We start from the raw sequence: 25,880 nt of genomic DNA, 5'->3' as shown, positions 1-25,880 counted from the left end.
AGGCAAAACCCAAAATTGCAGAAGAACTGTGGAATGTAGTGTAATCATGCTGGACTGGAATACCTGTTCAGAGGTGCCAGAAGTTGATCGACTCCATGCAGCACAGATCTCGGAAACAATTGTTATGCCACTGAATATTAGTTCAGTAATTTAAAGTAAAGTAAAACCTCAAACATTTTTTCATGTTATAGATAAATTTTTTTGAGTTTTTAAAGAAAAATGCTGGCACTGCTATTATTTTGAACAGCCTAATATTCATTTTTCTTAATTTTCTGTAAAGGATTAACACTAACTGGCTAAATTTAGTTAATGTTTTGATTTAGAATTAAAAGTGTAGTATTTTCAGTGCATTTGCATTTATGGAAATAAAAGTTATTATAATGATTTTGTGCTTTATTCACTTTTTTAAAATCACTGCTATTTTTTTGAACACTACTGTATTTTACACAGTCTTAGACCATTTTTTTTTTATCACCAATTTCCCTCACTTTCATGTCTTTGGACTGTGGGAGGAAACCCATGTTCCCGGAGAAAACCCACACGGACACGGGGCGAACATGCAAACTCCACACAGAAAGGACCTGGACCACCCCACCTGGGGATCAAATCCAGGACCTTCTTGCTGCGAGGTGACCGTGCTACCCACTTTTTTTACCAGCCCTGGTTACTCCTGTAAGGTTTCACACAAAAATAAGAGAACTGAATAGTCTTGCAAGTATTTTATATACATTTACTTTAATTACATTGCACATAATCCCTTCCAAAGAAAACAAAAGAATTGAAAGAAAAACCCAAAAACAACAAAGCACAACCAGTTTGTATATTTTGAATAGGCCTTTAGCATTTCCCCCATAAGGCATCATTGGTAAAGGGATGTAGAGGTATACTCTATACACACCACCCCTCACTTTTCATTTCCAAACTTAAAGGGTCAAACTGGTTTTATTTTAACTGCTTACAACCCAGATCACTGAATTAAATGGAGACAATGTAAATATACTGGGCTTTCTGAGCAATCATTACAAGTGTTTTTTTTTTATCCCCCTATAGATATTTAAGTCCAAAATGTATCACCCCTCTTCCCTCCCTGTCACACAAGCGAAGGGTCCAAACTACAGTTCAGGTAAGATGTATGGGAGAAGGAAAGGTTGTGTTTGATGAGACAGACAAGGTCCAACCCCCCAGCTCACCCACCTGAGGACCTACATAAAACATAAGATTGAAAGACAGGGAGGGTTTGGTAGAAGGTAGACCAAGACAACAGAGGGAAAAGGTGAAGACAGTGGGGGACAAATAAATCAAGCAAAAGTTAGACAAAAAAATCCAAACAATTGTAGACATTACAATGAAACATTGTTGCACTAGAGTAGAGAAGAATTCAAAAGATTTTAGCTTAGCTCTGTGCAAATTCTTTGCACTCAGAACTTCTTGTGGTTTCTGACAATGACAGGTCAGTCACATAAGAGTTTAGTGCATCGTTTACTGCTGAGTGCATACTGTTGTTTACCACAGCACTTAAGCATTTCTGCATCTTTAGAACAGTCACTAAGAAGCAAGCTTAAACAATTGGCAGTGTATTCACAGGTAATTTTGTTTAAGATGTATTTTAGTTACAAGCAAAAAAAAGAGCTTGTTATTTATCTTGCATTTTTAAAAGTTCCACCAAAAAAATAAATAAATAAATAAAAATAAAGTACATTCATGAAACTAATCAAAAGGCAAGTCTAATGTTGTTAATGAGCTTTGAAGCCTTTATAGTGATTCCTGGGATACTTAGCTAGACAAAAACAAGTTTGGCATTTTATATGATACAATTTTAAAGCTGAATTAAACAGGTCAGGATTTAAATAGGGAATCTAAATTTTAATGTACTAGTCGCCAAGTGATCTCACCTCATGCAAAATATAGAGTTAAATTAAATAGAAAAACCCCAGCAATGTGGCAAATCTGCACAATACTTGTTAGTGCAGTGGCGAGGTAAGCACTAAAGCCTCACTTGCAAAGCAATTGGGGTGCATCATGTGAATGAAGTGTTGTGCCTTTTACCAGAGTCTGTGGGTGACCAAAGTCATTAAATTACATGTTTAAATGACCTTAACCACAATTGTGATACATTTACAAAAGCACATTGTGAAAATTGTCTTTAAAATGTGGAATTGTTTCTCTATTGTGAATAAATTCACATACAGCACTAAAACTAGTGGGACAAATGTGTTTTTGGTACTAAAGCTGCTAGTGCCTTTAATGTTATATAAAAAAAAAAAAAAAAAAAAAAAAAAAAAAAAAAAAAAAAAAAAAAAAAAAAAAGTGGCTATTTAACAATTGGACTAATAACTGCTTATTATTAACAAAATTAACTTCCATAATGTCACAAATATCAAGTAAGTATATTTGCATGCAATCTTTGAATATACTATTATTTTATTCTGCCAGTATAGCCAGTGTCTAGAGAAAGAATATTGTGCACATATATATGTGCATATATATATATATATGTGCATACAGTGTATCACAAAAGTGAGTACACCCCTCACATTTCTGCAGATATTTAAGTATATCTTTTCATGGGACAACACTGACAAAATGACACTTTGACACAATGAAAAGTAGTCTGTGTGCAGCTTATATAACAGTGTAAATTTATTCTTCCCTCAAAATAACTCAATATACAGCCATTAATGTCTAAACCACCGGCAACAAAAGTGAGTACACCCCTAAGAGACTACACCCCTAAATGTCCAAATTGAGCACTGCTTGTCATTTTCCCTCCAAAATGTCATGTGATTTGTTAGTGTTACTAGGTCTCAGGTGTGCATAGGGAGCAGGTGTGTTCAATTTAGTAGTACAGCTCTCACACTCTCTCATACTGGTCACTGAAAGTTCCAACATGGCACCTCATGGCAAAGAACTCTCTGAGGATCTTAAAAGACGAATTGTTGCGCTACATGAAGATGGCCAAGGCTACAAGAAGATTGCCAACACCCTGAAACTGAGCTGCAGCACAGTGGCCAAGATCATCCAGCGTTTTAAAAGAGCAGGGTCCACTCAGAACAGACCTCGCATTGGTCGTCCAAAGAAGCTGAGTGCACGTGCTCAGCGTCACATCCAACTGCTGTCTTTGAAAGATAGGCGCAGGAGTGCTGTCAGCATTGCTGCAGAGATTGAAAAGGTGGGGGGTCAGCCTGTCAGTGCTCAGACCATACGCCGCACACTACATCAAATTGGTCTGCATGGCTGTCACCCCAGAATGAAGCCTCTTCTGAAGTCTCTACACAAGAAAGCCCGCAAACAGTTTGCTGAAGACATGTCAACAAAGGACATGGATTACTGGAACCATGTCCTATGGTCTGATGAGACCAAGATTAATTTGTTTGGTTCAGATGGTCTCAAGCATGTGTGGCGGCAATCAGGTGAGGAGTACAAAGATAAGTGTGTCATGCCTACAGTCAAGCATGGTGGTGGGAATGCCATGGTCTGGGGCTGCATGAGTGCAGCAGGTGTTGGGGAGTTACATTTCATTGAGGGACACATGAACTCCAATATGTACTGTGAAATACTGAAGCAGAGCATGATCCCCTCCCTCCGGAAACTGGGTCGCAGGGCAGTGTTCCAGCATGATAATGACCCCAAACACACCTCTAAGACGACCACTGCTTTATTGAAGAGGCTGAGGGTAAAGGTGATGGACTGGCCAAGCATGTCTCCAGACCTAAACCCAATAGAACATCTTTGGGGCATCCTCAAGCGGAAGGTGGAGGAGCGCAAAGTCTCGAATATCCGCCAGCTCCGTGATGTCGTCATGGAGGAGTGGAAAAGCATTCCAGTGGCAACCTGTGAAGCTCTGGTAAACTCCATGCCCAGGAGAGTTAAGGCAGTTCTGGGAAATAATGGTGGCCACACAAAATATTGACACTTCAGGAACTTTCACTAAGGGGTGTACTCACTTTTGTTGCCGGTGGTTTAGACATTAATGGCTGTATATTGAGTTATTTTGAGGGAAGAATAAATTTACACTGTTATATAAGCTGCACACAGACTACTTTTCATTGTGTCAAAGTGTCATTTTGTCAGTGTTGTCCCATGAAAAGATATACTTAAATATCTGCAGAAATGTGAGGGGTGTACTCACTTTTGTGATACACTGTATATATATATATATATGTGCATATATATATATATATATATATATATATATATATATATATATATATATATATATATATATATATATATATATATATATATATATATATATATATATATATATACATACATATACACACACACATACATATAGGGGTTGGACAAAATAACTGAAACACCTGTCATTTTAGTGTGGGAGGTTTCATGGCTAAATTGGACCAGTCTGGTGGCCAATCTTCATTAATTGCACATTGCACCAGTAAGAGCAGAGTGTGAAGGTTCAATTAGCAGGGTAAGAGCACAGTTTTGCTCAAAATATTGCAATGCACACAACATTATGGGTGACATACCAGAGTTCAAAAGAGGACAAATTGTTGGTGCACGTCTTGCTGGCGCATCTGTGACCAAGACAGCAAGTCTTTGTGATGTATCAAGAGCCACGGTATCCAGGGTAATGTCAGTATACCACCAAGAAGGACAAACCACATCCAACAGGATTAACTGTGGACGCAAGAGGAAGCTGTCTGAAAGGGATGTTCGGGTGCTAACCCGGATTGTATCCAAAAAACATAAAACCACGGCTGCCCAAATCACGGCAGAATTAAATGTGCACCTCAACTCTCCTGTTTCCACCAGAACTGTCCGTCGGGAGCTCCACAGGGTCAATATACACGGCCGGGCTGCTATAGCCAAACCTTTGGTCACTCGTGCCAATGCCAAACGTCGGTTTCAATGGTGCAAGGAGCGCAAATCTTGGGCTGTGGACAATGTGAAACATGTATTGTTCTCTGATGAGTCCACCTTTACTGTTTTCCCCACATCCGGGAGAGTTACGGTGTGAAGAAGCCCCAAAGAAGCGTACCACCCAGACTGTTGCATGCCCAGAGTGAAGCATGGGGGTGGATCAGTGATGGTTTGGGCTGCCATATCATGGCATTCCCTTGGCCCAATACTTGTGCTAGATGGGCGCGTCACTGCCAAGGACTACCGAACCATTCTGGAGGACCATGTGCATCCAATGGCGGTGCCGTGTATCAGGATGACAATGCACCAATACACACAGCAAGACTGGTGAAAGATTGTTTTGATGAACATGAAAGTGAAGTTGAACATCTCCCATGGCCTGCACAGTCACCAGATCTAAATATTATTGAGCCACTTTGGGGTGTTTTGGAGAAGCGAGTCAGGAAACGTTTTCCTCCACCAGCATCACGTAGTGACCTGGCCACTATCTTGCAAGAAGAATGGCTTAAAATCCCTCTGACCACTGTGCAGGACTTGTATATGTCATTTCCAAGACGAATTGACGCTGTATTGGCCGCAAAAGGAGGCCCTACACCATACTAATAAATTATTGTGGTCTAAAACCAGGTGTTTCAGTTATTTTGTCCAACCCCTGTGTATATACAGTGTATCACAAAAGTGAGTACACCCCTCACATTTCTGCAGATATTTAAGTATATCTTTTCATGGGACAACACTGACAGAATGACACTTTGACACAATGAAAAGTAGTCTGTGTGCAGCTTATATAAAAGTGTAAATTTATTCTTCCCTCAAAATAACTCAATATACAGCCATTAATGTCTAAACCACCGGCAACAAAAGTGAGTACACCCCTAAGAGACTACATCCCTAAATGTCCAAATTGAGCACTGCTTGTCATTTTCCCTCCAAAATGTCATGTGATTTGTTAGTGTTACTAGGTCTCAGGTGTGCATAGGGAGCAGGTGTGTTCAATTTAGTAGTACAGCTCTCACACTCTCTCATACTGGTCACTGAAAGTTCCAACATGGCACCTCATGGCAAAGAACTCTCTGAGGATCTTAAAAGACGAATTGTTGCGCTACATGAAGATGGCCAAGGCTACAAGAAGATTGCCAACACCCTGAAACTGAGCTGCAGCACAGTGGCCAAGATCATCCAGCGTTTTAAAAGAGCAGGGTCCACTCAGAACAGACCTCGCGTTGGTCGTCCAAAGAAGCTGAGTGCACGTGCTCAGCGTCACATCCAGCTGCTGTCTTTAAAAGATAGGCGCAGGAGTGCTGTCAGCATTGCTGCAGAGATTGAAAAGGTGGGGGGTCAGCCTGTCAGTGCTCAGACCATACGCCGCACACTACATCAAATTGGTCTGCATTGCTGTCACCCCAGAAGGAAGCCTCTTCTGAAGTCTCTACACAAGAAAGCCCGCAAACAGTTTGCTGAAGACATGTCAACAAAGGACATGGATTACTGGAACCATGTCCTATGGTCTGATGAGACCAAGATTAATTTGTTTGGTTCAGATGGTCTCAAGCATGTGTGGCGGCAATCAGGTGAGGAGTACAAAGATAAGTGTGTCATGCCTACAGTCAAGCATGGTGGTGGGAATGCCATGGTCTGGGGCTGCATGGGTGCAGCAGGTGTTGGGGAGTTACATTTCATTGAGGGACACATGAACTCCAATATGTACTGTGAAATACTGAAGCAGAGCATGATCCCCTCCCTCCGGAAACTGGGTCGCAGGGCAGTGTTCCAGCATGATAATGACCCCAAACACACCTCTAAGACGACCACTGCTTTATTGAAGAGGCTGAGGGTAAAGGTGATGGACTGGCCAAGCATGTCTCCAGACCTAAACCCAATAGAACATCTTTGGGGCATCCTCAAGCGGAAGGTGGAGGAGCGCAAAGTCTCGAAAATCCGCCAGCTCCGTGATGTCGTCATGGAGGAGTGGAAAAGCATTCCATTGGCAACCTGTGAAGCTCTGGTAAACTCCATGCCCAGGAGAGTTAAGGCAGTTCTGGGAAATAATGGTGGCCACACAAAATATTGACACTTCAGGAACTTTCACTAAGGGGTGTACTCACTTTTGTTGCTGGTGGTTTAGACATTAATGGCTGTATATTGAGTTATTTTGAGGGAAGAATACATTTACACTGTTATATAAGCTGCACACAGACTACTTTTCATTGTGTCAAAGTGTCATTTTGTCAGTGTTGTCCCATGAAAAGATATACTTAAATATCTGCAGAAATGTGAGGGGTGTACTCACTTTTGTGATACACTGTATATATATATATATATAAAGATAATTAGATATTTAATGGAAAAAGAGAAAAAAACCATTTGACAGAAAACTAAACTGTACTGTGTCGACTCATTTGAATTAGACCATCAAAATTCAGATTTGTTCGAGTTAACAGGTAGGAGATTAGTGTTAATGTTAGGAGTCCTATTTAAAATCCTATTAAAAAATTTCCATCTTAAAGTCTGCTTATAATTTAACAGGTACCATTTGTTAAAATTCAAGCTATTCAATTCTCTATTTAAGTGAAAAGCTTAATGGTACAACAAAATCGGCTGAACTGGACAGACCAAAGCATTCATCTGAAACTATCCAGTGCATTTTGGCTGCAGCTGTAGTACCAAGATTGCAATTCTACACCCCCTTGGAATGAGTGCACCAGTTTAGCTCAGAACCCCCACCTCTTGCCAGGGTCACCCATACTCTTCCTGGTCACAGGTCATTCCACAGGCTTGGCTTCAGGAGCCTGTGGGGGGGAAAAAAAGGTTTTAATTGTTGATAGCCAATAATTAAAGGTATAATGATGAGAGCATTTGAAAACATGCCCATGTATTACAGAAAGCAGAAACGAGCGAATGAGCTCAAAAATGCCCACACAAATATTCAAAGCATACTGCTCTTAGTCTTACCTCAACTTTTTGGGAAGCTTTCTGTGATTGTTTTGGAGAGGCTTTTGGGGAAGCTTTTAAGTCAGCTGGCTTTGAGGACTGAGGAGGGGAGGCAGGCTCAGTTTTCCCCGATTTGTCCGCACCATCCTGTCAAGTCAAAAAAAAGAGACTGCTTAGCTGTACATAGATTAATTGTATTTTACTTTATGGATAGGCTTATACAGCAATCTAGCATATAACCTTTCATGTTCCTGTACAGAGGGGGGAAAAAAAGCTACAGACCCTACTTTAAAAACAAAGGCTACATACACCGATTAGGCATAACATTATGACCACCTTCCTAATATTGTGTTGGTCCACCTTTTCCTGCCAAAACAGCCCTGACCCATTGAGGCATGGACTCCACTAGACCCCTGAAGGTGTGCTGTGGTATCTGGCACCAAGATGTTAGGCAGCAGATCCTTTAACTACTGTAAGTTGTGAGGTGGGGCCTCCGTGGATCGGACTTGTTTTGTCCAGCACATCCCACAGATGCTCGATTGGATTGAGATCTGGGGAATTTGGAGACCAGGTCAACACCTCAAACTCATTGTCGTGCTCCTCAAACCATTGCTAAACCCTTTTTGCTTTGTGGCAGGGTGCATTATCCTGCTGAAAGAAGCCACAGCCATCAGGGAATACCGTTTCCATGAAAGGGTGTACACGGTCTGCAACAATGCTTAGGTAGGTGGTACGTGTCAAAGTAACATCCACATGGATGGCAGGACCAAGGGTTTCCTAGCAGGACATTGCCCAAAGCATCACACTGCCTCCGCCGGCTTGCCTTCTTCCTATAGTGTATCCTGGTGCCATGTGTTCCACAGGTAAGCAATGCACACACACTCGGCCATCCACGTGATGTAAAAGAAAACAATTTATCAGACCAGGCCACCTTCTTTCATTGCTCCCTGGTCCAGTTCCGATGACCCCGTCACCGGTTTACTACTGTTACTTCCTTGAACCACTTTTGATAGATACTGACCACTGCAGACCAGGATCACCCCACAGGAGCTGCAGTTTTGGAGATGCTCTAACCCAGTCGTCTAGTCATCACAATTTGGCCCTTGTCAAAATCGGTCAAATGCTTACGCTTGCCCATTTTTCCTGCTTCTAACACATCAACTTTGAGTATAAAATGTTCACTTGTTGCCTAATATATCCCACCCACTAACAGGTGCCATGATGAGATAATCCGTGTTATTCACTTCACCTGTCAGTGGTCATAATGTTATGCCTAGTCAGTGTATAAAATAAGGGGAAAATTGCTGCAATTTAATTATGGTACAATTGAAAGTTTTCAAAAAACTAAATAATTAAACCAACAAAAGAAAGCTACAGGATCCTAGCACCAGGTTAAACATCCCGGTTAGCCTTCAAATTAAAAGTTAATAGAACCACAAATATCAGACAATTTCTGCAGTGATATTATTGATGAGGGCAGCATGAAAAATGCTAGCAATTTGCTTTAACATATCAAGCACAATTTATCTGCTTAACAAGCAGCACTGGGATGCACATCCAAAATGTGTACACAAACATAAATCAGAAAAAAAATAGAATCTTTGGACAAATGGTTGCACATACAGTGTATCACAAAAGTGAGTACACCCCTCACATTTCTGCAAATATTTCATTATATATTTTCATGGGACAACACTATAGACATGAAACTTGGATATAACTTAGAGTGGTCAGTGTACAGCTTGTATAGCAGTGTAGATTTACTGTCTTCTGAAAATAACTCAACACACAGCCATTAATGTCTAAATGGCTGGCAACATAAGTGAGTACACCCCACAGTGAACATGTCCAAATTGTGCCCAAAGTGTCAATATTTTGTGTGACCACCATTATTATCCAGCACTGCCTTAACCCTCCTGGGCATGGAATTCACCAGAGCTGCACAGGTTGCTACTGGAATCCTCTTCCACTCCTCCATGATGACATCACGGAGCTGGTGGATGTTAGACACCTTGAACTCCTCCACCTTCCACTTGAGGATGCGCCACAGGTGCTCAATTGGGTTTAGTCCATCACCTTTACCTTCAGCTTCCTCAGCAAGGCAGTTGTCATCTTGGAGGTTGTGTTTGGGGTCGTTATCCTGTTGGAAAACTGCCATGAGGCCCAGTTTTCGAAGGGAGGGGATCATGCTCGGTTTCAGAATGTCACAGTACATGTTGGAATTCATGTTTCCCTCAATGAACCGCAGCTCCCCAGTGCCAGCAACACTCATGCAGCCCAAGACCATGATGCTACCACCACCATGCTTGACTGTAGGCAAGATACAGTTGTCTTGGTACTTCTCACCAGGGCGCCGCCACACATGCTGGACACCATCTGAGCCAAACAAGTTTATCTTGGTCTCGTCAGACCACAGGGCATTCCAGTAATCCATGTTCTTGGACTGCTTGTCTTCAGCAAACTGTTTGCTGGCTTTCTTGTGCGTCAGCTTCCTTCTGGGATGACGACCATGCAGACCGAGTTGATGCAGTGTGCGGCGTATGGTCTGAGCACTGACAGGCTGACCTCCCACGTCTTCAACCTCTGCAGCAATGCTGGCAGCACTCATGTGTCTATTTTTTAAAGCCAACCTCTGGATATGACGCCGAACACGTGGACTCAACTTCTTTGGTCGACCCTGGCGAAGCCTGTTCCGAGTGGAACCTGTCCTGGAAAACCGCTGTATGACCTTGGCCACCATGCTGTAGCTCAGTTTCAGTGTGTTAGCAATCTTCTTATAGCCCAGGCCATCTTTGTGGAGAGCAACAATTCTATTTCTCACATCCTCAGAGAGTTCTTTGCCATGAGGTGCCATGTTGAATATCTAGTGGCCAGTATGAGAGAATTGTACCCAAAACACCAAATTTAACAGCCCTGCTCCCCATTTACACCTGGGACCTTGACACATGACACCAGGGAGGGACAACGACACATTTGGGCACAATTTGGACATGTTCACTGTGGGGTGTACTCACTTATGTTGCCAGCTATTTAGACATTAATGGCTGTGTGTTGAGTTATTTTCAGAAGACAGTAAATCTACACTGCTATACAAGCTGTACACTGACTACTCTAAGTTATATCCAAGTTTCATGTCTATAGTGTTGTCCCATGAAAAGATATAATGAAATATTTGCAGAAATGTGAGGGGTGTACTCACTTTTGTGATACACTGTATGATCATGACACTAACTATGACAAGCTGAGATCATAGGCAAAGTGAAGTACTGAGGTGGGGGAACAAACTTTGAAATTCAAATCAAGTTGCAAGAAATAAATAAGTCAATGGTGCAAAGAAAATTAATTATTTCTTTAGATACCAAAGCTATAATTGCCAACATCTCTACAAAATACTAATACTGATTGGTTGCATTTGAAGGCTGCGGTTACTCATGCCAGAGTGCATTTTTCTGGATTGACTTTGCAATAATTTATGCAGAATAAAAAAATTGCCATAAACATTAACAAATAGGGAGAAGTAGTATTCAAACACGAGTGTATAAGAAGGTATGTAGTGAGCAGACAGTTTAACAGGCATGGGGGAAGAACATGGATTAGAGAAAATGTAACATTTTGTATGAGAAATTCTAGAGGGTTTTAAAATAATAATAATAAAAATGTGAAGTCATTTAAGACACGTTTCAAGACAAGTAGCTCAACAGAAGCATGAAGTGCACAAGAATTTGTTCAAGACATGTTTAACTTATTGGGCATGGGTACATTACTTTGGAGGTTGTGGAGTCTGAATTTCTCTGTCTGCGGCGGCTGAACTGTCGGCGTGGTTTCTGAGCCTGCCCATCGGTCTGCTCTCCATTGCTCTGAGCCTCTTTTGGAGTTTCTTTTTGGCCCTCTGCAGGTGTAGTCGTCTGCTGACTCTCACCAGGAGGTGGACGAGGACGGAATGGCCTGAGAAACACCACAGTGTCAACTGCCTTTTAATGGTGTTCGGGCTGTTTGCATTAGAGGTTGACCAAGTAGAAAGGCTGCATTGGTAGCCAAAAGCCAGTCTGGTCTCCCATACGTGTTAATATATGGAAACAGATTTATGTTGTGAACCTCAGATAAATGTAGGCAAACATAAGCAAGACAAATGGCTTGTACTACAGGGTAAACAAAACTGTTACAATGAAATAACGGGCTCACCTGCGGAAACGAGGTCTAAACCTGCGTGGTGGTGGTCTCTGCTGGACACCTTCCACATCCTCAGTCTTCTGCTCACCACCCTCTCCCTAACAATTAAAAATAAACTTAAGCTATAACAAACTGAAATCTACTTTAATCGAAATGAAACAGAAGTAAAGCACTTTAAAATTCAGAGCACCATAAACAATACAATGCATCCTGAGTGGTGGATATGCATAAAAAGGCACAGCAATTGAACAAACTTTACCTGTGAAATCACTAAAGCACTTTAACAAATACTTATTCACTCAGGGTCCCCCAAAAACATTATGAATGACAAACAGGTTTTAAGACACTTGCTTTGTACTGAGTAAGAAAGTTCACTGAAGATTATAAAGCCACTCCTCCACCCAAATGACATAATTGTAATCCTATCTATAAGTAACACTGAGAAATCACCTCTGCTTCCTGTGCGTTTGTTCTCCTGCGTTGGCGGCGACGACGTGGCCCAGGTTGTGGAGTTCCATCCTGTCCCTCTCCCTCAGAAGAAGGGACAGCATCTCCAGGTTTTTCATTAGTCTGTCCAGGCCGTGCAGCACGAGGGAAGCGTCTGCGGAATCTGCGCTTGTTGGGTGCATAGCGACTGCCTTTAACCGGAACTCCACCTGGCCCAGTCACATTGGCAGCTTCTGAGCCCTAGGTGAAATGAACAGAACTCTATTTATCTAGTGCACCTTGTAAACGAGGAGTTTATTGAAAGAAATAGGTGGAAGACACTTACCTTGGTTGCTTCAACCACATCAAACTCTACAACCTCCCCATCCCCCACACTCCTGAGGAATTTTCTAGGGTTGTTTTTCTTAATGGCAGTCTGTAAAAATCGAGTAGAAGCTAAAGCACATTTTAGGGTTCCAAACACTTTTGGTATTGTATAACAGTTGTGTGCAACAACTAAAAAGTTGAAATTATACTTACCATTTATGGTAAGAGCCGTGTGTGTTTGTTTAATTCTTAACACCATGTCAGCTTCCATGGCTATTATCATGGCTAGCTAAAAGATTGTCTTTAACCACCATAAGCACAAGTAAAGAAAGCAAACTGACCAACCAATTTGATGTTTAGAGTGTCTGAGCTTTGTAAAGCCTTTTTCAAAGTTATATTACAGCTATAGCAGGTACCCTAAACTGGTCATTTCAAACCAGTGATTACATATAGCAAATTTTAATGGTAAGTGCTCAAGAAACTACAAGAGCAGAAAAATGTGTACATTTCAGTAAAAAGCCAGGTTATCTGATAACTTCATGTACTTATAGCAATTTGTAGTGTATTCAAAAATTATGCTTGAGCACAAAGGTACCACCTAAAATATTGAGTCAGTGAAGTTATATTTTACTGTCTAATTAGCAGTCCAACCTATTTGCAGTTTCAGGTGTTATTTAGTATGTCTGGTGCCTCAGTTCACTCTTACCTGATGGACAAATACATCCTCTTTGGTGTCATTTCTATGAGAAAATGTAATTAAATTATTTAATCATTAGTGTTAGTCCAAACTATATTTACTTATATGGTGTACATGTGGTGAGTTTTGCCAGCATACCTGTTGATGAAGCCATAGCCATTTCGCACGTTGAACCATTTAACAGTTCCTTGAACTAAAGTAGCTAAAAGAAAAAATACATCTAAGTAAGACACATGACAGAGTTGCATTAAAGTTATGGTGGCATACTGCCTATTTCAAGCTGTATGCTGTATAAAGACAACCTTGCCTTCATGCACTGATGTTTTGAAGAACTAAGGCCCTGTTTGTAAATGATTAACCCCAAACTCAAGATAGCTCACTTCAAATCTCAACAAACAACTTCCAAACCACAAAACCAAACTGTTTTTATTCATGACTGGTGAAATCTGGTTATGTAATGAAACATCTATTTAAAAAAAAAAAAGAAAAGATAAGGACATTCTAACCAACACCTGTGCGTTGAAAAACAAATGCAGACACTACAGGCCTACAAAATAATACAGGCCACGTTGATGAGCAATATAAGGAAATAATATTGATAATCGATATTCACTAACTGAATTCCACTTTTGATTTGACAATGTGAAACTAGCATACCTGTAAGTGTTTAAAGAACTTCTGTATGCTTTCAGGTGCACACCCCAAACGTTCAGACATTATAGAACAAATCAAACACCACAAGAAAAACACCACTTACTACGTTTTGTTATGTTTTATAGTAATCAGAACAGATTCTTATAATAGCGCAATCATGCTTTAAACGAGCAGCACGTGGAAGGTGTTTCTGAATGTACCTTATCACGAAGAAACTTAGTTTAGAAACCAAACTTCCACGCCACAATTTAAACAAAAAAACTCCAGTTCAGACGCAGTTTACAGCCTTAGGGGTTAATAAAATGTTACGCTTAACCGAACTTAAACCAGTACATGAGCGACGGTTGAGCAATCATAATAAACGTCATATAAAAGTTGCGTAAATGTTTAACTGAACGTGTTGTGTTTCAGTGTGTGAACGCTAAACGCTGACTCTAGTATTCCACGCGGATTTTTAGAGAATTCCTACCAATAATTTTCCGCTCAGGTTGAGCTGGCTCGGTCTCCGAGGCTGACAGAGGAGCGCCTTGCACTTCTGTGTCGGTCATTTTGGCTCATTGACCCCCTCCCTCCTACTCGCCAAAACTTCTTTCTAGCCGCCACCTCAATCGCTTTATCCCGAGCCCATGCCTGCAATAAGCGCCAGAACCGCGCCCTTATTGGTCCGCTGCCGACCAATCAACATGCAGCATCTTCGCCTTCACTACGACAAGGCACCTTATTCCCTGCAAAGTGCAAAGTGCAGTAAGGGTGCTCAGTATGTCCTAGTATGTGGGGCCACTTTAAAGAAAAATCTTTTTTTAAGTTTGGATTTGAGAATAAAGTCGTATAAGTTTGGATTTCGAGAATAAAGTCGTATAAGTTTGGATTTCGAGAATAAAGTGGTAAAAGTTTGGATTTGAAGAATAAAGTCGTATAAGTTTGGATTTCAAGAATAAAGTCGTATACGCTTGGATTTCAAGAATAAAGTCGTATAAGTTTGGTTTTCGAGAATAAAGTGCACTGGGGCCCATGGAAGGGGTGCCCCTCCACGACATGAACTCAACCACCCACCTCACCTCACTTGAGACAGTGCTACCTTTTTTTTTTTTTTACAGTGACCCTAATACGCCATCGTAAGTATGGGACTGAACAAAAATTACATTCACTGAGCACTACATTAGGTACACTTTTCTCTGATTTCTTTATAAGCAACACTTATCATACAGATAAACTTTGTAGAAATGCAATTACTGGTGAAGTCCATCAGATGCTCTGTACACTAGTCACCCTCCTGTAGGGTGGCCACTTCCATAACCCCAAAAAAGAAGGACCAACCATGACTAAGACTTATGATCTTGCAAATGTACAACTTTATGTTTACTATATTTGCAAGAAACTGCATATAAGTAAAATAAATTCTATCTATCTAAAACAAAGAGGGCTAGATACTGATACTTTAGTACAAAAAGCGTTAAACTCATATTTGTACATTGTTTTTTTGTTTTTTTGGCGTGCTGGCAGTGTGAACAGTTATTAAAACTTAGTAATTAAATAGCTTGTGGGGAAAGTGGTAGCCTAGTGGGTAGAGCTTTGGCCTATCAACTGAAAGGTTAATAGTTTCAATCCCAGCTCTGCCATGCAGCCACTGTTGGGCCCTTGAACAAGGCCCTTAAACCCTCTCTGCTCCAGGGGCGGCATACGATGGCTGACCCTGTGCTCTGACCTCAGCTTCCAAACAAGCTGGGATACGCAAAGAAAGAATTTTGTTGTATTGTATGTCTGTATATGTATATATGACAATCTTCATTTCAGAGTTGGATGTTCCGCAGTAAATTGGTGGCTTTAAACCAATGAAATAAAAGTGATTTTCTATGTTTTATTACAGGCCTTAACATATAGTGTAGTTGTTTTTTTATTTAATATACTAATATACTTCATATGCAGACACAATGTATTTTTACTTCTTAAATATCACTGTCTAAAAGGCACCACAAATGTATATGTGTATGTATTTGGACACCTGACTATAAGCTTGTTAGACATCCCATTTAAAAAAAAAAACCAGATGGTATGGGAGGCAAACTTTTTGTACATATTACAGCCACACACAACATTAGCCAAAACAGTAAGCAGTAAACTCTCCAGATTTGCTGCTCCTTCTGAGTTAAGGAAAAAGGCTTGTCCTTTTGGGTTTTACTGCCTCGCCCAAGCCACCCACCTCACCCAAATTCACCAGATTCATATTTCACATGGCTATTATATCTAAACAACCACTTTGACTGGCTGGATAGGGTCAACCATGACTAAGACTTATGATCTTGCAAATATACAACTTTATGTTTACTATATTCGCAAGAAACTGCATATGACAACTTACCTAGAGATAATAAGTAACCTACATTTTGTATGGCTGTGATCGACAGTTGTAAGTAGTGCGCACGTCTTGGAAAGAGAACTAGACGTGTGCGAAGACTACATTTATAAGTGATTAATCCAACCACACTGTCCATAACCACACTTTGTTCACTATATAGTGCACTAGTTATGAAGCTGTAAAATTTGGAGGTGATGTGTTTGTACAATATCCATGACGCTGCTGGTATACCACAACGCAGTGCAAAAGATAAATGTCCAAATTAATGCACCATAGGTGAAACAGATGACCCATGATACACGATGCTCCCCGTTCCCACGTAGTAGGGTAAAGGGAACAAGGCGTCATTTCGGACACGCCACCGTTTTGCCTTATTCTTCCTCAGTTGAACTAACGGATTGACATCAATTTAGTGAATGGATTGTGAGGGAAAGCAAGCAACTATTTCCAGTACAGAAACGTTAACCCTATATTTTTTCACAATTTATTAGAGGTAAAAAAGGAGCTTACTCCCGCCCATCATGCATTATTTAGAGTAACTATAATGATAAATCTGGGACTAGTGGGCGAGCCGGCCACGAGGCACTAAGCGCGCTCCTAGTTGATATTTCGTTCGCAAGAGTCGATTCATAGAGTCGGATGTTGGAAATTCATCTACTGTGAACCGTTTTTGACTTTATTATTTTTTTTACTAACTGCTTTATCCTGATTAAGCTCGAAATTGGTTTAGTATCACCCAGAATAACCAGTAAAAAGCAGAAATACACTCTGGACAGGATGTCAATTTTATCGTAACACACTCAACCAATTATTCAGTTAAAACATATTTTTACAGCCCTAATGTCCTTTGACATTAATGAGTTTGGCCGTCCTCTGACATTAGTGAGTCAATGCTTGTCCCCATTGACTTCGACCCAGTCCCAGCCGTCTGGCCATAATATTTAAAAAAAAAAACACAAAAAACTACTTAAGAGTCGATTCGTATTGGTTAACCGAGCCAGTCGATACGACTCACTAAAAAGAGTCCATCATTGTTTCTCGCCCCCACCGGCGCAATTCAATTTAAAGAGCGAAGGGCGAGCGCGCGTGCGCAGTGGAGAGGAAATCGCCGAGGTTCGTTTCATGGCTGTGTGGCTGAGTCAAAAAGAGTGAACGAGAAAAGGTAGCGAGAGTGAGTTCAGGGTGCACACTTTTTGTCGGCTGCCGATCTGGTCTGAGCGTGTGGCCTCGATTTAAAATAAGTCTGTTAATCAGAAAAGAAGGGGACAGGACGAAACGTCTGGAATGACGGTAGCGTCCAAATAGCTGATTTAAGGTACAACAGGGGCAGCAGCTGAGATCTAAGCGAGCTAGAGAAGAGGCAGGGAATAATCAATCGTCCTGCAGGTATAGAGCAGTTGCTGGATCGCCCCGAAGCTGGTAAAGATCGCCAATTAGGTAAGAAACCGGATTAAAGATTTGAAGCCTGATTGTGTTTTGTATTAGCCCTTCTCATTCCAGCACACGTTTATTTCTTTATATCTTATAATGTTCTAGCATATAAACAGCATCAGGTTTATTTATACAAAAAGGCTGCACTAACTTTTGTGCGACTTTTCCACAGCGCCCCGCAGTAGACGCGTTTTGCGCTAATTTGCAGTGTTGGAAATATGAGCATGACGACTACATTTTAGGCCCTAATTTAGCAGCGGAAATATCTTTAAAACCTAAACGAAGTGTGTCAAAAAATAAAACTGATCTATGTGATCTGGAAAAAAAACAGATCAGATGATGGAAATTCATCTACTGGCCGATCGCGCAGCGCCCTGGATTACCGCCGTTCGGCTGAGTTACAGCAAACAGCGTGTTAGTTATATGTGTTAACACCTTAATAGTGCGCACATAAACTGGCTTTAGAACACGTCCTAATTTTAAGGCGTGTTTGCAGGCTAGTTGACACACAGATCTGGTGGTTCGGAAACGAGTTGTGCAGCGTGTGTTGCAGTGCGGCCCAGCTCATTCAGTCCTGCTTTGTTTAGCTGTGCTGTATAGCGGGCCTTCTGATGCGCGCCAACTCCTGTCCTGTAGCTTTAGCATGTGGCCGCCCGGCACTTCAGTACATCATACACTTCAGCAGTTTTACATGTTAAAATGACCCAAAAATGTCTAGCAGTAACATTTAGTATGTTAAAATTAAAATGAATGCATTATCCGAGTGCTTATTGCTGACATGAAGGCAGCATGACTTGACGTTTGGGCCTTTCCAAGTGAACGAGTGAGCTTAGGCTAAAAGCTTAATACTGTACACAATATATGTTCTCTTTGCAATTTATAATGCATTTTCTACACCTATTTCTATTCATTATTTTGAGCTATGTTGTTATTTAGCACCTGTCAACTATATGTATACTAATAACTTACAACAGACCAGTTCTGATCCCACTTTGAAGCAGAACTCAATTATACACCTAATTAGAAAAAGTCAGATTTGCCCTATTTTTAAATAGCAGTGACTGTGCATTAAAGGCCCATAGCTTTCAAAACTACTTTTATCTTAAATTGAATGAGTAAAACTGGATGAAAATGGACCCATGATGTCATTATCTCAGTATAATGCAAGTGAAGAACTGTGCTGCTTGGTCCATGACTGTGTTTGACATTAAACTTGAACTGATGAATCTTGTGTAACCAGTAACTACCTGTCCTGTTATGAATGTAACCAAAGTGTGTAAAACATGACTTAAATGCTAATAAATAATAATAATGAATAAAAAAAAACTGTGCTGCTTGACTACATTTTTTTTGTATTATTTTAACCCCTCAGAGTTATTCTAAGGAACAAATATACTATCCGTTAAATTCATAAAATTGTCATGGTGTCCTTTCATAACTGTTTTTAGAGTATATAATTTATTTTTATTTGAGCAGTTTAGATTTTCTGCAGTAAGTAGCCAAATGTGACGACTTCTCAAGTATACCTGCAGCTGTACAGATTCATATAAGAGGCATTTATGAATTGAGGATTCTAGATTTTAAGATGCTAAGAACCTCGCTCAGTTTTTCCACAATGTGGGGTATTAATAGGTCCTGACCCTTTACTTCAGTTGCACTGCTTCATTAAGTGGGTAAAACTGATTATTTTAATTGTAAAGATTGACCTCTATAGGTATTGTTTATATTAAATATAATATAAAAATATAAAAAAATTATTGAACAATTTTAAGGTAAGATTAAGAATCTAAGTACATTATAGTGATGTTAAAAATGTTAGAATTTGATGTGGTGTTAGTTGAAGTTCTAAGAAAATTCTCACTTTTTTCTCAAGTGTTTAACATGTAAACAAAATTATAATAAAAGTACATACAATACCAACAATAAACATTTAAAACTGTATTTTAACATAACTATAGAATTCTATACAATAGTACATTTATGAATATTAGGGTGCTGACATCAATTGCAACTGAATTGTCCCACTGCTGGTGCTTACATCTGTATTAAAATGGTCAAACCTGCTATTAGATTTAATTTTGTCTCAAGTACAGTACAGTAATAAATACTTTTTATGGGTTCTGTTGCCTCAGCCTTCCTATCACATAACTAATTTAGCACGTCCATACAAGTTGGCCAGCTAGAAGTGTCACCTATTAATAAAAAGTTATTTAAATAGAGTTAGCTTTAAGAAATCTATGGTTAAAAGTAATTGGAAGAAGCATATATGACAATACTTCTTGCTCTCAGAGGAGCCTGATTGTTTCTATTTTTCCATAACGCATGCTGTGTTCCATACCAAAGTTAAAATAAGTTAATAATAATTTTTTCACAGGTTAAAGATGGCAGATGCTGATTTAGACTTTACCACTGGTGATGCTGGGGCTTCCACCACCTACCCCATGCAATGTTCTGCCCTTCGCAAGAACGGCTTCGTGGTGCTAAAGGGCCGACCATGCAAGATTGTGGAAATGTCAACTTCAAAAACTGGCAAGCATGGACACGCAAAGGTTAGTATATTTTACTTTGGGCTGAAACTGAAGAGAAGGTTGGCAGGACAGTGTGGGCTTTCGGTAACTCCAACTTATTTGACTGTCTTTAAATAAGAGCAGGAAGACTCTAAGAAATCTCTTTAAAAACCGATCAATGGTAGAGAATGCTGAAACACTGACAATTCCTGAGGGGAATACGTGCAACTAAGTGGTGTTTGCATTTGTGCTGGGCAGTTTTAACTTAATTTGGGATGTTTAGATTTAATGAAAACACCTTTTCAATTAGGACCAATCTAAATGTTTATTTCTAATTTAACTGAAACTAATGAGTTTTTTCTTGATATTTTGTCATGTCATTGTGGCTGTGTTCTAATTCACATGAGCACACAAGTTTACCTAATCTGCTACTTTATAATGAGTAGATTAGAGTGAATGAGGGGAGCGGTTTGGGACTCGACCTCTGTATACACACATCTGCATAGTGCCATTGTATTTTGAGGTTTACAAGGTAGCAAAGACTTATCAATAAAGAGAGCTTATTAAAAAACTCAGTTTATCTCGTTAGTGCTTATTTAATGTTTGTGCTTGTGCAAATTCTAATGTGCCTTAGCATCCTCCCATGTGAACATAGAAGCAGCAGGGTATTAATAAAACCAGTCAACAGACAAATCCTAAAAGATTATGCAACCTAAAAAGATTGGTCAGTTATTTAGTAGATATTCCGTCCATCAAAACGGTATTATAAGTCATTAAAAAAGCATTTTAATTGTAAACATTTTTAAAATGCATTTATGTATAGTTTTGAATTTGTTAAACATTGATATTGCTAGGTAATCTTGAAACCTTTCGGCATTACATAAAATAAAATGTGTGCATGCACAGTTTACTTCTTTAAAAGTGTCTAAAATAAACTATTGGTTGCACTATTTGACTATATCTTGCATTTTTGTCTACCATTTTGTGTGCTGTTGTAATTTAAAAAAGGCTTAATTGCATAAGGTAATTAAAAAAAAGAATCAAGAATTAAGCTTCAGCTGTTGGAAATGAATTTTAATAACATTTTTAACCGGCAGTGTTAAATAGAAAATTACTTCTTTGGTTGGTAATCATTAACATTCTTATTTCCCCAATATACTCTTTAAAGAATAAATATAGAATTGTGTTTGGCCAGCTTATGACTAATCAAGAATTAGTCATGAATGTGACTTTTTTTTTGCAACACCATCTTACTCAAATGTAACACTACTAGATTTAATCCTTAATATGTTCGAGACTTAGTATTGCCAAAACAATAATTTGTAGAAGAAAATGGAATAGTATAATTATTATTACATATTGGGTTTTATGTTTGTTAGAATCAGTACTTCTAGAGATCCGAATTCCAGAAGAATAGTGTTGGTGCATCCCTGTGTCCTTGTTAAGACTTTTGGATACTGGTTGGCTTTTAGATAACCTCACAAGCACAAATTTTAGAATGAGTATGTTATTAGTTTCAGAATAAACTGATATTGACACTAGTCAGCTAGACACAATGGCTAATAAAGAATGAAATGCAATAGGAAAACTTAAAAAAGACAATTCTAGATTTCACATGAATGTTACAAACTTTTTGCAGGTCCACATGGTTGGCATTGACATCTTTACTGGCAAAAAGTATGAAGATATCTGCCCCTCAACTCACAATATGGATGTTCCCAACATCAAGAGAATGGACTATCAGGTAGGAATGTTAGTAAGTGCACGCACAATTACACAGTATGGCTGACGATTGACTCGTTTCCAAACATTTAGTGACATAAATTACTCTTCAGGTATCAAGAACAAAAGGGCCGGATGTTGAGGGTCTTAGATTTTTGATGTGTTCAAGTGGCACATCTGTCTAATGCTCTAGCCATATCCACCAGGCTCTCGAGTTTGAATATCGACCATTGTCATCAATGTTTTATGCTAGTATGAGTGGGTCCAGTTCCACTGGGGAAACTCTGGGCACAAGGCAGGAATATCTTGGACGGGGTACCAGTCTTTTGCAGGGCTTTAAATACTCCCCTAAGCCAATAGGGTCTGTGTAGACGCCTGGCAGGCTGATGACACCACTGAGAATCGAACACGGTTCTCAGCTGTGGTGGACTAGTACATTAGACCACTGTGCCATTTGAGTGCCACTCCTGCATTAGTGATTGATGATCTGGAACACTTGCTATATCTCTCTGAATGTGAACGCGCTCTCTGAGATTATACTGAGGTGAAAAGATGTGGCTGGTGGCTACATGCATGCCGAATGTGATAATCTCAGCCCTCCTTGCCCAGTGTGGGGGAACTGATAGTGGCAAGATTGCTATGGGGGAACTGAAGATGACTAGATTGGAAGCTAATAGGGGGAAGGGGGTATAAGCTCATATCTTGGTGACCACACTGAAGTTCTTTATTACTTGATATTTACTTTTTTTCAATCTTACCCCTGTCTACAGCTGATTGGCATCCAGGATGGCTACCTATCCCTGCTTCAGGACAGTGGAGATGTCAGAGAAGACTTGAAAATGCCAGAGGGAGACCTGGGTAAAGAGATTGAGAGCAAGTACGAGGCTGGAGAGGAGATCCTGGTAAATGCATCAGACTTATTTCTCACATCACACATTGTTCCCTTTTCTTTGTAGGAACTTTGGTGTTAATGATCTGCCTTGGCCCTTGTGTGTTCTAGATCACTGTCCTGTCAGCGATGAATGAAGAGGCTGCAGTGGCCATTAAAGCCATGGCTAAATAAACACAGCAGGTACTCGGAGCTCTCACTCGTTTGTGTGTGTGTGCATGCTCGCCTGCCAGCTGAGAGTGACTGTGCTTCGCTAGTGTGCCAACAGCAGAGCACTAATTCATGTGTTTACGTTCTATTCAAATCATTCTAAAGAAGCTTTATTTTTTCCAGTCAACTTATCTGTATGGTGGTTTCAATAAAACAAACTCTTTAGTTCAAAACCTCAGTGTCCAATCTCTGTCTATAATGAATGTTATCCTGTGTAAATATAGAGTACTAGATTTAAGACTTTAAAAAACAGAATGTGTGTTTGCACACTGGTGTTTTCACTACCACTGTAGTAACAGTACAAGGGTCTGTTCGAAAAGCTAGTGAGCTGCCTTGCTGCTTACTCCCTACCTAAGTAGAGAGGATTCTAATAAGACTTTGAACTTATAAGGCAGGTTATTTAGACACACTACTTAATCAGCGATTATGTCACCACAGTTTTCGCTTACTAAGCTAACACAGTTTGGGCTGAGGTGACACAACCCAGTAGCATGCCAGCTAACATCTCCCTCAGTGTACCGAAAACGGTTAAACTATCACTGACAAGCCTTAATTTGCAAATAAATTACACTTGTGCACCTTGAAACAAATAAAAAAAAAATCAATGGGAATTTTACTTTTGAAAAGAACTTTGTTTGTTGCTCTGCATTCGTCCACCATATTTGTCCCCCCCCCCCCCCCCCAATTTTGTCCCCTAATCTAGTCGTATCCAATTACCCTGGTTGCGTTACACTTCACCTCTATACAACCCTCCACCGCTGACTGAAGAGCACCGCAACTGACACACGCCCCCTCCGACACGTGATCAATAACGACTGCCTCTTTTCACCTGCCCGAGGCGAGTTCATATGCCGATCAGCTTTGTGCACGGAGAGCCACACCCTGATCAGCATTATTCCCCAACCCAACCCTGTGCAGGCATTTCCCCAACTGTAAACATTAGTATAAAGCTAGTTCCCACCATCTTTAAATGAAAGCAAATTCCTATCAGCAGCCACAGGAGCACTACCAGTGACTGAATACTTTTTAGCAATAAGCTTATAGTTGATCTGTGCAGGTGGGTCAAGTTGCTTCACACCAAACATCATAAACTGTTTCTTTTAGAACCACAATGTCATGCTAACACCACGCTAGCCTAAACCATGTTGCTACTACTTTAAAACAGGCACTGTGGTATTCAACTATAGCACTCCATGCATTCAAACCCAAATGGTGCCAGATAGTGAAGCATCCATGTGTTTTTGATAATGCAATGTCTTGTTGCTTTCACACTCAGGTTTTTTACAGTGGTGAGTTACTTATATTGTGAACATCTTCTCCTCCCGCCCTCATACACTTTTGAATATATTTTCCTTGTTGTTATTCTTTCTTTTCTCAGTTATCCCCCCCACCCATTTACTTTTGCCATTCTGACTAATTCTGCCTTTTCTTTTTTTGCTTTCTCTTTATCGCTCTCTCTCAGGTATTGGCAAGATGCACTGGACTTGGACAAAAGGAGAGAATTACGCCCCAGCATTGCTACTTCGTTTTGGTTTTTCATTCTTTATTATTTTTGTTTTCTCCCCTTCTTTTAAGTACTTAATAGCCTGTCACTGGGTTGTACAATTATTAAAAAGAATAATTGGAAATTGTTGCAGATAGACAGATTACTGTAAATATGTTGAATATACATTACTTAACACTATTTTGAATGTATATATTAGACACAAAGGACAATTAAATGGGCTACAGGAATCTCTAGCCTTGGAAGGTGTAAAATCTGGGGGTTTCTTGGAACCTGTAAAGGCACATCAGATGTATTATACTAACAAGTGTTCTATTTGTTTGGTTGATTTTTTTAATTGTTCCATTTGTCCTGTTTACCATCCTTTTTGGCCACATTATATTTTGAACAGTTCTGTTACTCTGTATTCTATCAAAAAACCCTGTATTAGTACCACGACTACAGGAAATAAGACAAAAGATGTGATATCTTTCAAAAGCTAAAAGATAGAAGGAGCCTATCTTGACCTGCAGTAAACATATCTTTAGTAAAAAGGTAAAGATTTGCATGAAGTGGCCCAGTTTCATTTTTTTGTGTTTAAGCTTTAATCGAAATGTTAAAGAATGTATTTGTTCAACAGTGGTTTCACCAAGTCTTCAGAACACAGCATTACTACAGCTGTTTCTCTTTACCTGGGTATTACATAAGTTTGTTCCCTGACTCTGATGAACAGCTTGTATTAAACCAAGAGTCTTGTACCCTAATATTAAGAGCTCATACATGTTGCCTTTTCTGTTTGTTTCTAACGGGCATTCCTTAATGCAAAATATATTACTGGCATTGTACAGAATTATTGGTACCCTTAAGGAACACAAGCTAAATATTTGTTTTAAATAAAAACACTGGTTGAAACAACAGACTGAAATATTTGGGCTTCATTTATTTGCTTTAAGGTGAAGTTATTCATATTTTTCCATTTCACTACAAGTCGTTATCACTATGAAACACCACTGATCTGTTAATGTTTATCAAAGGGCTTAAATTAGCAAATATGTTAGACTGACTACTGCCAGAGGCAATAGCAATTATATAGCAAATTATACTCTTGTACTTTAAGTAGTTTGACATCTTGGCAGCAATCTAAATGCATGATTTTTTGTCTAGGCAATCTCAATTTTAAAGTTTAAGAG

General features: G+C 39.8%; 2 protein-coding genes across 2 annotated transcripts; one reads left to right on the top strand and one right to left on the bottom strand.

The window, feature by feature from the left end:
- Window positions 1-704: 704 nt before the first annotated feature.
- Window positions 705-14,710, bottom strand: LOC134312283 (Y-box-binding protein 2-A-like). Its single transcript, XM_062994114.1, has 10 exons — window positions 14,562-14,710; window positions 13,577-13,640; window positions 13,448-13,481; window positions 12,761-12,850; window positions 12,439-12,675; window positions 12,001-12,086; window positions 11,583-11,763; window positions 7,840-7,965; window positions 7,612-7,676; window positions 705-1,202 (listed from the first exon to the last, which is right to left on the bottom strand). The coding sequence occupies exons 1-9, from the start codon at window positions 14,638-14,640 to the stop codon at window positions 7,650-7,652; spliced, it is 924 nt and encodes a 307-aa protein (XP_062850184.1). The 5' UTR covers window positions 14,641-14,710; the 3' UTR covers window positions 705-1,202; window positions 7,612-7,649.
- A 2,823-nt stretch (window positions 14,711-17,533) lies between these two features.
- Window positions 17,534-25,607, top strand: LOC134312282 (eukaryotic translation initiation factor 5A-1). Its single transcript, XM_062994113.1, has 6 exons — window positions 17,534-17,885; window positions 20,254-20,428; window positions 22,026-22,130; window positions 22,879-23,010; window positions 23,109-23,180; window positions 24,670-25,607. The coding sequence occupies exons 2-5, from the start codon at window positions 20,261-20,263 to the stop codon at window positions 23,169-23,171; spliced, it is 468 nt and encodes a 155-aa protein (XP_062850183.1). The 5' UTR covers window positions 17,534-17,885; window positions 20,254-20,260; the 3' UTR covers window positions 23,172-23,180; window positions 24,670-25,607.
- The last annotated feature ends 273 nt before the right edge of the window (window positions 25,608-25,880 follow it).

This window comes from Trichomycterus rosablanca, chromosome 4 (assembly GCF_030014385.1).
Source record: "Trichomycterus rosablanca isolate fTriRos1 chromosome 4, fTriRos1.hap1, whole genome shotgun sequence".
NCBI classification, from domain to species: domain Eukaryota; kingdom Metazoa; phylum Chordata; class Actinopteri; order Siluriformes; family Trichomycteridae; genus Trichomycterus; species Trichomycterus rosablanca.
Note: the sequence above shows the minus strand (reverse complement) of the source record. Positions and strands in the feature narration are given on the sequence as shown.

Bases quoted from the DNA above. Each gene is read 5' to 3' on its own strand.
- LOC134312283 (XM_062994114.1), bottom strand. From the start codon at position 14,640: ATGACCGACACAGAAGTGCAAGGCGCTCCTCTGTCAGCCTCGGAGACC. The intron at 12,087-12,438 runs GTGATTTCTCAG...TTTAATTGTTAG, and splicing joins CAAACGCACAGGAAGCAGAG to GGAGAGGGTGGTGAGCAGAA. The intron at 11,764-12,000 runs GTGAGCCCGTTA...GGTGTTTCTCAG, and splicing joins TTTAGACCTCGTTTCCGCAG to GCCATTCCGTCCTCGTCCAC.
- LOC134312282 (XM_062994113.1), top strand. From the start codon at position 20,261: ATGGCAGATGCTGATTTAGACTTTACCACTGGTGATGCTGGGGCTTCC. The intron at 22,131-22,878 runs GTAGGAATGTTA...CCCTGTCTACAG, and splicing joins TCAAGAGAATGGACTATCAG to CTGATTGGCATCCAGGATGG. The intron at 23,011-23,108 runs GTAAATGCATCA...TGTGTGTTCTAG, and splicing joins AGGCTGGAGAGGAGATCCTG to ATCACTGTCCTGTCAGCGAT.